We start from the raw sequence: 9,757 nt of genomic DNA, 5'->3' as shown, positions 1-9,757 counted from the left end.
GTAGTCCAGGGGACGGGTATTTTGCAAGCCGCGCGAGACTCATTGCTACGTTTGCGCACTGCGATGGCTTTCTGGGAAATGTAGTCCTCACCAAGGGGGGCTGGTGGCTCAGGCTCTTGGGAAATGTAGTTTCTGGCCGAGGCGAGCCGGGCTGGCGCCGAGAGGCCGCCGAGGCAGGCGCGCGGCGGGCAGGCCTGGAGGGGGCGGTTCTGCGCGGGCCTCCCGCTGCCTGCCCCGCCAGAGCACCCGGAGGTCACGGCGTGACCGCCGCCGCCACTCGTACGGAGTCGCCGGGCGCAGCCATGGCGTACTGCCGCCAGGAAGGTGGGTCGGAGGAATGGGCTGCCGCGTTACGGAGACCGAGGCACGCGGGTCCCGGGGTCCGCTGCGCCCCGCCCCTCTGGCCAGCGCGGCCTCACCGGGGTGCGGGCACGCTCGGAGGGCCGGCCGGGCCGCGGGCTGGCCACTTCCGTTTGGTAGCTGAGGAAACGAGGTTCTGGAAGGAGCGGGGCTGGTCCAAGGTCACGGTGAAGCCTGAGCCCCGATCTCAGGCCTGCACGTGGCAGGTTGGCCGGCTAGGCCCGCGGGGCACCGGGCAGAGCGGGCGCGTCCCGCGGAGGGGGTCGTCCGGCTCGCCTCGTGTCCCCGTCGCGCGGCCGGCCACCTGCGTCCTTGGGCCTGAGTCGCCACCGGACCCAGAGAAGGGGTGCTGGGGTCTGGAAAGCTCGCTCCCAGCAGTTGTTGGATGAACAATTTAGCTCCCTCGGGTTGTTTTTTGTTGTTGTTTTTGAGATTTATTTTTATTTATTTATTTATTTTATTGGAAAGGCAGATTTACAGAAAGATCATTCCGCAAGTGGCCGTCAGAGCTGGAGCTGAGCCAATCTAAAGCCGGGAGCCAGGAATTTCTTCCGGCTCTCCCACGTTGTTGCAGAGCTTTCCCCAGTCCACAAGCAGAGAGCTAGATCAGAAGTGGAACTGCTGGGATTCAAACTGGCACCCACATGGACTGGCTTTTGGAACTAAATTTTTTTTTTTTTAGTTGAACAGTACAGCTCTGATCTGCTGGTTGACTGTTCCAACGGCTATGACTGGCCTAGGTCAAAGGCAGAATCTTCCAAACTCCGTCTGAGTCTCAGTTCCTTGGGCCGTCTTCTGCTGCCTTCTTGGGCACACTAACGCAGAGCTGGTTGGGAAGCAGAGCAGCCAGCATTCAAACTCTCACTCGTTCTGGGATGCTGGCATTGCGGCCAGTTTATTCTGGGCCACAGTGCTGTCCCCTGAGCCGAACTAATTAGGCTTGCATTCTCACGTTCTGGAAGCTCTTCATGTATTCTTTAAACACCTAGGCTACTTCACCAACCCTTCCAGTTTTAGGGTTCTGAAGGGCTATTGGGGTGTCTATTTCTATTCCCCAAACTGTACTAAGGTCGCTATGGCAGACTAGGAGATACGAAGGTCTGTGTTAGTTTTGTTGTAGGGTTTTTGACCCCGAATACGGCAGCAACCTCAATTCTTGTCTCGCAGGAAAGAAGAATTTTTGTGTGGACGCAGTTTAGTTTTAAAGCAAGATTTATTAGAAAAGTTGAGAAAGGAGACTCCTGTCCTAGTGAGGGAAGGGAGCTCTGAGATAGAAAGGACCCGTGCATGGGGGGGTGTTGGGATCTTTTAAAGCTTTATTTCAAAAGGGGTTTTCCAAGGACAAAAGGAAATTCCTGGTCCCCCTGGTATTTGGCTTTGGGGCAAAAGACTAGACCCGTGTCAGACATTGGACATTCCAGGCCTTGGACATATGTGTACTATTTCCTCCCCCTTTTCAATGAGACCAGCCTAAGGCCTTCCCACACAGTGGCTGATACTTCAGGTGGGGAATTGATATGCTAATATCACCCTCGTCCCTTGGGAGAGATTTACTCTGGTGAATCCAAGACTTGGTGGGGTGGGGCCCTGCAGCATGGCCTAGAGGCTAAAGTCCTCGCCTTAAAAGCCCCGGGATCGCATATGGGCACCTGCTCTAATCCTGGCAGCTCCACTTCCCATCCAGCTCCCTTCTTGTGGCCTGGGAAAGTAGTCGAGGACGGCCCAAAGCTTTGGGATCCTGCACCCGCGTGGGAGACCCTGAAGAGGTTCCTGGTCCTGGCATCGGATCGGCGCATACCGGCCCGTTGCAGCTCACTTGGGGAGTGAAACATCGGATGGAAGAACTTCCTCTCTGTCTCTCCTCCTCTCTGTATATCCGGCTTTCCAATAACAATAAAATCTTTAAAAAAAAAAAAAAAAAAAAAAAAGACTTGGTGGGGAAAATACCCTTTTATATTTGAAAAAAAAAAAAAATGGTTCGGGGACCCAGAATACCCTAACTGCCTACCCCCAAGTCTAACTCCTCACACAATTTGAATTTCTCTACTAGGTTTTGAATTTGCCTCCTGGATACAGCAGAGATGCTCTTTCTAAAGGCCAGATGAGGAAGCATGGTGGAGGGAGCTGGGAGAGGTCGGCGGGGCGAGGGGGTGGCTGTGGTTTTACCTGATGAGAGTGCTGGAGGAGGTGAGAGCAGTTTGTGCAAAGGGCAGGAGAGTGGCCTCAGCAGGTGGTCCAGGAGGCCAGCATGGCAGAGGGGAGGTTGCTGACAGTGGGAGGTGAGGGCACAGATCTTTCTGGCTGTCCCTGAAGGCAGAACCACCTGGATTTGCTGTGGAGTGTGGAAGTCAGGCCTCGAGAGAGAAGGGCCCTGGGGTGCCTTGGTAGCTAGCTGCCTCTTCAGGTCTAAGCCCGGTCCCACAATCCTGTTCCCAGACCAGCCTCGCACCAGACTGTCGGAGAGCTGGGCGGAGCCTGTGTGCTGCAGCTCAGCTGTCTCTTGGTGCGCTTTGGGCCTTGCTGTCTCTCGAGGTGGGGAACACTCCTCCATCTGCCCTCCTCCTTGCAAGACTGCATGTCTTTCACCTGAGCCTGTCCTCTTAGCTTCACTGTAATTGTCACGTGGTGCCGTTTAAAAATTCACTGTCCTTGGAGAGAAACCCATGCCACTCGTTGTGTCTGACTCCATGCCCGGATTCTTGCTCACATGGCCAGTGAGAGCTGTTTCCTGGTACTCAGAAGGTGGCTGAGGTCGTGCAGCTGGGAGGTACCTCAGCCAAGGTATGCACCCAGGGGTGCTCTGTGAGCTGGAGGGTGTATAGTTCTCGGCCACACCCTTCCCAACATGTGGACTGTGGCGCAGAACACCAGTGTTTCACTCACATTTCTTTAGGGGATTCGCCGAGAGCCGGCAGCGTGGCTGGGACCCCACTGCGTGGCCGTCTAGTGATGCGGTCTCTTTCCCAGTGGGGTCTGCTAAGAGCTGGTGAGCATTGTCCCAGCTCAGGCCCTGTGGCTGCTGGGACAGGTGTGTGGGGCACCTGTTCTGGCTCTGCTGCACTTGCTGTGCCTTGGGGCGTTTACAGGAGTAATAGCAGCCCCAGACATCAAGTGGGGATTAAAGGAACTGCAAAGGGGCAAAGGCTTGCAGGAGCGTGGATATGTAAACAGGCAGCCATTAAACCCCTTTTCCTTAAGTTAGGTGTGCCTCCCGGGAGGTGCCCGTGAGGGCTGGGCCTCTGGAGAGGGGCCTGGGGGGTCCTGGTGGGCATGTGCTAGGTCCTGTCCTAGCCTGCCTCATCAGCATCACTGAGAACTGCCTGTTCCCCAGAACTTGGCTTGGCTTCTGGTGTGAGACCTGGCCTGTGCATCACACAGCCATGGATACCTCCAGTACCCACCCAGTTGGAGGCCCTTTGCCTCTGGGCCTATGACTGGACCTCACCGAGGGGCTGTGCTGCGCTCAGACCTCAGGGAACAGGTGTCAGAGCTGGCTGAGAGGTTCACCTCTCTTCTTCTGCCTGGGACTCAGCATTTCTGCAGGACTGTCACAGGGTGCTTTGAATACTGGCCAGAATCGCCGGCCTCGCCTGTGAGTTCACATGCCTGGTCACGTGGCCCAAATGCTGCTGCGGGCGCCTGCGGAAAGCAGGCTCATCGGAGGGAATGTGATCTGTGGGAACAGCAGCCCTGGGTCAGCTGCTTGTCCGGCCCTGTAGGTCCCCTGCAGGTGGGGACACGTGGAAGGCATCTGTGGTGTGTTTGTGGCTGCATGGTGTCTGAGACAGAGCCTTCAGGGAGTGGGGCTGGGCCGGGAGGATTCCTCTGGTGGGTCGGGAGTGACTGCTCAGCACTCTGGTGACTGCGCATGGCCTTACTGTGGGCTCACTGTAAACCTTAGCTGAAATCGGCGCCAGTTCATCCTTGTTCGTCCAGTACTGACGCCCCTTGCTGTGCTCACCTAGGGCCCAGGGGAGATGCATGGCTTCTGCTCGTCTGTTTCCTGGAGCCCTCCCACTGCTGCCCCAATCAGGGCTGTGTGTACCTAACATGCAGACTCCCCAGTGCTGGTTTCCGTCCACACTGCCTGATCCTACCCCTCAGCCTATGGTGCTTGACCTAAAAGAGCAGCAAACTGCAGGTGGTCTCAGAGTGGTCACCTCAGCACTTTCTTACTGAGCTCCCTTTCCTGGCAGAAGCCCCCTGGCCTTGTGGGCTGTGGCTGACATGCCCTACCATCACGACCCTTCCTTCCGATGACTCCCAGAGCCGAAGGGCCTAGAAAGGGTCTTGTCCATAGGAAGTGTGTGGAGAGATGTGCTGGCTGTAGCAGCTGTGGGCCACAGCGCTCTGCGTCACTATGCGCTGTCACTTGGTCTGAGTTGTTAGTCATCAGTGCCTCTCTGCCCTGCTCCCCTGTCTGTCCCACAGCATGGGGAGCGGGGCATTTGGAGTGTGCCTGGCCCCTTCATTGAGGGTTGACTGCTGGCAGCCCGGAGGCCGAGTGAGTGGGGGAGGAGCTCACAGCCGGTGGAGGATGCCGTGGACAGCCAGCCTGCCGTGGACAACAGTCAGCTGTGGACACTCTCCAAAGGGACAGCCTCCCTCTTTCTTTCTCTGGGAAGTGAGGGACGTGGGGGCAGGGTGGTGTTCCTCTTTGATGGCAAGAGGTAAAGACTGCAAGCGTAGTCAGTTAAGCCTGGGCGTGTCGTCTAGCCTCCCACCTAGACACGCGTGGCGGCAGGGGTGCTGTCTTCCTCCTAGTGCCCAGCCCTCGTGCAGTGAGATCTTAGCCTCAGCTACCAGGTCAGCCGTGCAGCCTGGGGGAGCAGGTGGGTGGTCACTTTTCCCAAGGGACACATGTGGGACAAACTTGCTTTGTGTGGCTACTTTGCATTAAGGCTTAGTCGCTACTCTGGATTCAGACCTTTATTCTGTTCTCCAAATCCTAGGGAAGGATCGAATCATATTTGTGACCAAAGAAGATCATGAGACTCCAAGCAGTGCGGAGCTGGTGGCTGATGACCCCGACGACCCCTACGAGGAGCATGGTGAGTGAGGAGGGCCTCCCAGAAGCCGCAGGAACTTGTTTCTTTTCTTTTTTTTTTTTTTAAAAGCAGGTAAGTTCATTATTTGTAAATCCTTTTCCATTATGTCCTGGCCAGGACGGGTGGTCCAGTTTGGGGAGGGGGGCGCCTGTGTATTATAGCAGTTATAAGTGGACTAAAGTGACAGTCTCACGTGAGCCACCAGGCACCTTGCAGTCCCACTCTCCTGCACTGTGCCCAGCACACTGTTGACTTTCCAGTGGCAGGAGTGGACGTTCGTGGTGGGTGGCTGATAGCAGCCTCCTGGACCTGCAGCTGTATCTGGAGGCTTTGGGCTGCTGGACTCGCTGGACACTTAGCCTGGCCCGTGGGTTTTTCATGTGGAGAGTGGCAGGTGGGAGTGGGGGGGAAGTATGCATGAGCAGTTCTCCAGGCCAAGACCACTCCTCACATCCGTGGTAACTAACACACTTCCGCATGCTGATTGGTGGTAAGTCTACTTGTAGAGCTTGAAACGGCCACCTCTGGCATATGAATTCTTGATTGAAATATTCTGAACACTAACTGGATATTTCTAGGTGGGACAGTTGCTCCCCACTGCTCCTTGGGGTTAGAGTACAGCTAGGGGTACGTGCCTAAGGGGCAGGGGAGTGTGCAGGTTATCCTGTGGAGCACTAGCCCCTGAGTGGCGGCTGTCACGGGCGTCTTGAATCTTACTCTCCCATGAAGAAAAATCAGTCCTGTGTTGGTTTCAGTCCCTGCCTACCTGTAGGTCTGTGTGTAACAGCGCACTTTGTGAACTACAGGACACATCAGGTCTTGCCGCCTGGTGTTTTGTTGAATCGTGTGAATGTGTTTGCCTTCCTGGGCCTACTCCTCTGTTTCCTGTGGTTCTTCGTCATTCACATTGTTTTCGCTACCTGCTTGTCCCTGTCATTTATAATTTATCCATCTGCACCCTGTGGGTGCCCCCTCTGGTGTGTGTGTTTTTTGCCACCCCTGTAGGTGAGTAATTGTTCACAGTTCTGATCCAAGTTGTGAGTTTTCAATTGCAAAACTATCAAGTGCACAAAGTAGGCATCAGTGGTTTTAGCTGCCTGGCAGCCAACACCCAGTTCTGTGACTGGTAGCACTTAAGAAATTAAAATCGGAGGGTTTAAAAAATTGTCTTGTCCAGGGAGGACCAGGAGGGGTCAGGAACTGGCTGAGACAGGTAGTGAAACTCCAGGCCTTTGATGATGGCAGTCTAAAACACTGTATCTGGGTTTGAGTTATCAAAGCTACTCTGGACTTACCATGGTCCTCAAGTGCAGCTCCCCTGTAAGGGGCTGTCTTAACTCTAACTTACCCTCCCCAGATTGCCAGGATTCTTCCCTTGGAGAACGGGCTGTGCAGGCTTGATAGCAGAAGGCAACACTGCCCTGTGTTTTTCCTGAGCACTAGAGGAGGTGGGCCCTGGGAAGCTGGGGGCCGTGGCAGCCCTCCTGCACGGGGGCTCTGGACCCCAGAAGCTGTGTTTGTGAGTTGTGTTAGCGGTACCCACTGTAAGGGTTGGCAGGATCGTAACTTGCTGGTGCTGGCTGGTGATCTTGGGCCAGTGCCAGTAGATACCCCCACCTTATCCCCATTGTATAAATGAGCACTGGCCGCAGACCCACTGCAGGGCTTCTCCCGCTGCGGGTGGAGGTGGGGATCACCCAGGACTTGGACACAGGTGTGGAGTGAAGGAGCAGGTGTGACATCACCGGAAGTATTGGGGCTCTCTCAGAATGCGCTCAGTCTGTGTTGAAGACTCATGTGAGAACTCTGTAGGCAAGTTGAGTTTGCTCTCAAGCCAAAAAATGAAGCTGTTGTCTTTAAAAACTGGAAAATCCTGTTTAGACTTGAAAAAGTTTGAAACTCAGAAGTGAGAGGCTTATATGGTACTGAAAATGAAAGTCCATCTCCATCCTCTCGTGTGTACTCGTCACATCTGATCTTGCCACCTGTCGGGCTGCTGGCTTCTTCCTGTGGAGCGTGCCTTGGCCATCTTTAACAGCTTCCTTTCCAGTTCCCCAGCTGTGCTGAGCCCTGAGGGCAGCTCCAGGGTGGACGGCTCCAGGGACAGGGGGTCTTGGGGTGGTCTTGTTCTTGAGCATCTTATCTGGGAGGTGAACGTTGGCTCGGATTGCTTGGGTTTTCAGAAAGCTCTAGCTAACCGTAGAAGATGGCTGCTGCTTTGAAGTGAATGGTTTCCAGGATTTAATTTTTGGAGCACACCACGGCACGGAGCTGAGAGGGTGTTTATAGAGGCTGATGGCAGCGGTGCCCAATGAGCCTCTGAGTTAAGACACCGAGTCAGATCTGCAGTGGGAGGCAGACCCACAAGGGAGTGCCTGCCAGCTAGCGCTTCATACTGTGCTGTTCCTCCCAAGTGGCCTGTTTTGCATTTACTGAAGCTTTTGAGAGCATCTCTCATATTCTCCTTGCCATCTTCTTGTTCTAGGGTTGATACTGCCCAATGGAGACATTAACTGGAACTGCCCTTGCCTTGGCGGCATGGCCAGTGGCCCCTGCGGGGAGCAGTTCAAGTCCGCCTTCTCCTGCTTCCACTATAGCAAGGAGGAGCTCAAGGGATCAGACTGTGTAGACCAGTTCCGGGCCATGCAGGAGTGTATGCAGAAATACCCGGATCTCTATCCCCAAGAGGATGAGGAAGAGGAGGAAGAGAGAACGCCAGCAGAAGGAGTGGCCGAAGCAGCTGTGAGTGAGGCCCCTGCCACCAAAGAAGAGAAGGGACCCAGCTAATGAAGGCCTCCGGTGCTGGGCTCCGGGCCTCCCACCTCCAAGTGACACGGACCTCTTACACAATGCTTTTTCATCCACCTCTGGCTGCTCTCTGCACTGTAATGTACAAAATAACTTATTGTGTTGATTGGGGTTTGGCCCCTTGATGTATACACTGGAAGGAGAAATGGGGAGTGTGGGTATGTGTGTCTTACGTAAACCTATCAGTGATTGTAGCTGCCACTTCAGAATTCTCTCAGCCCCGAGTTTTGCCACTTTGAAATAATGTGCTGAATAGTCTCAGCAACCAAAAATGACTACCAGGAATATTTCTTGTGAGCTGACTTATTCTCTTTTATCCTATCTCTCAGTGGATATATTTCCTAGGGAAATTGGAGCCATAGCGGGGCCATTCCTGGAGGACGAGGCCGGATGGTGAGGCGTGTGTTTGACCTTGTGTGTATGAGAGTGCCATACTTTGTTCCTGATGCATTTTGGTTTCTGTGTTTGCATTCAACTTGGTTTTCCTGGACTGGAAGGGGGCGATTGGGGTGCTCTGATTCACAATCCCTTTCTAAGAGAAAGGAAAGCTGCTTTTTGCTTTTGCTGTTTCACTGTTGTTGGAAGGCCTGGTTTGGGGTCCAGGTTCAGACTGGTGTCAGTCTGGCCAGATGCTGTGTGCTTGAGAAGCGGGGACCTGCGTGCCACCAGAGTGGCAGCCAAGAGTGCGAATGACGAGCTCAATTAAAGTAAGACATGATTTGTACCTGAGGCTGAACGTGTGCTTTCTTTTTATGGTTAAAACAGGTTTTGATGTCAGGGAATAAAACTTAACAAAGCATTGAGTTGGAATTAAAGTTGCTCCCCAGTGGGCCTGGCGGGGTAGCCGATGGCTGAAGTCCTTGCAGGTACCAGAAGTGGTCTTCTGACAGCGCTTGTGGGAAGAGTGCATGCAGACATTGGGGAGCATTTAGGAGATGCCAGACGTACCTGAAGCTGTGGAAGTGTTCATGACCGATCAACTCCCATCACTTCTGCAGCATGGAATGGCCAGCACCGAATGTTAGGGTTATCACTTCCATAACATCGACCTCTCTCGACAAAGTTGAAACTTCAGGGGTGCCGAAAGCACTTTTTTTTAAACCTTTTTATTTTCATCAGGAAGTAACTCCCAGTATTTCTGATATTTACAACTCACTCCAGAACAACAGGAAGCTGGCTGGAGGGACCTCTCAGTTATCAGGAGTCATACCTCATTTTATTCCCCATTTTCTCAGACCTATGTATTAGTATCTTTTTGAACAACACCAAGGCACTCTCTACTCCAAACGCCTCTGAGATTATTCAGTCCTGAGCTGAAAGCCGTTTGCTGGTCAGGCTGTGAGCTAATGCCCCAAGTCTCCTTTAGGTTATTAACCTTGCACATTTATTGAGAGTTCTGTGAGTACATTGTAAAAAGCACACTGAACAGCAGGGACATGGTCCGGATTGAGGCATTTAATCTTTAATCTGTGCCTAACAAATCTTTGATCGTTACTGTCAAAGTGACCGTCATCACAGTCTGCATCAATACTAAGACGGTG

General features: G+C 53.6%; 1 protein-coding gene across 1 annotated transcript; it reads left to right on the top strand.

Moving 5' to 3' along the window:
* The first annotated feature begins 124 nt into the window (after window positions 1-124).
* CHCHD4 (coiled-coil-helix-coiled-coil-helix domain containing 4) lies at window positions 125-8,573 on the top strand. The gene is made up of 3 exons (XM_004581681.4): window positions 125-324; window positions 5,313-5,411; window positions 7,894-8,573. Exons 1-3 carry the CDS (start codon window positions 303-305, stop codon window positions 8,193-8,195), a joined length of 423 nt encoding a protein of 140 aa, XP_004581738.2. The 5' UTR covers window positions 125-302; the 3' UTR covers window positions 8,196-8,573.
* The last annotated feature ends 1,184 nt before the right edge of the window (window positions 8,574-9,757 follow it).

This window comes from Ochotona princeps, chromosome 21 (assembly GCF_030435755.1).
Source record: "Ochotona princeps isolate mOchPri1 chromosome 21, mOchPri1.hap1, whole genome shotgun sequence".
Taxonomy (NCBI): domain Eukaryota; kingdom Metazoa; phylum Chordata; class Mammalia; order Lagomorpha; family Ochotonidae; genus Ochotona; species Ochotona princeps.
This window is presented reverse-complemented; position numbering and strand designations above follow the sequence as displayed.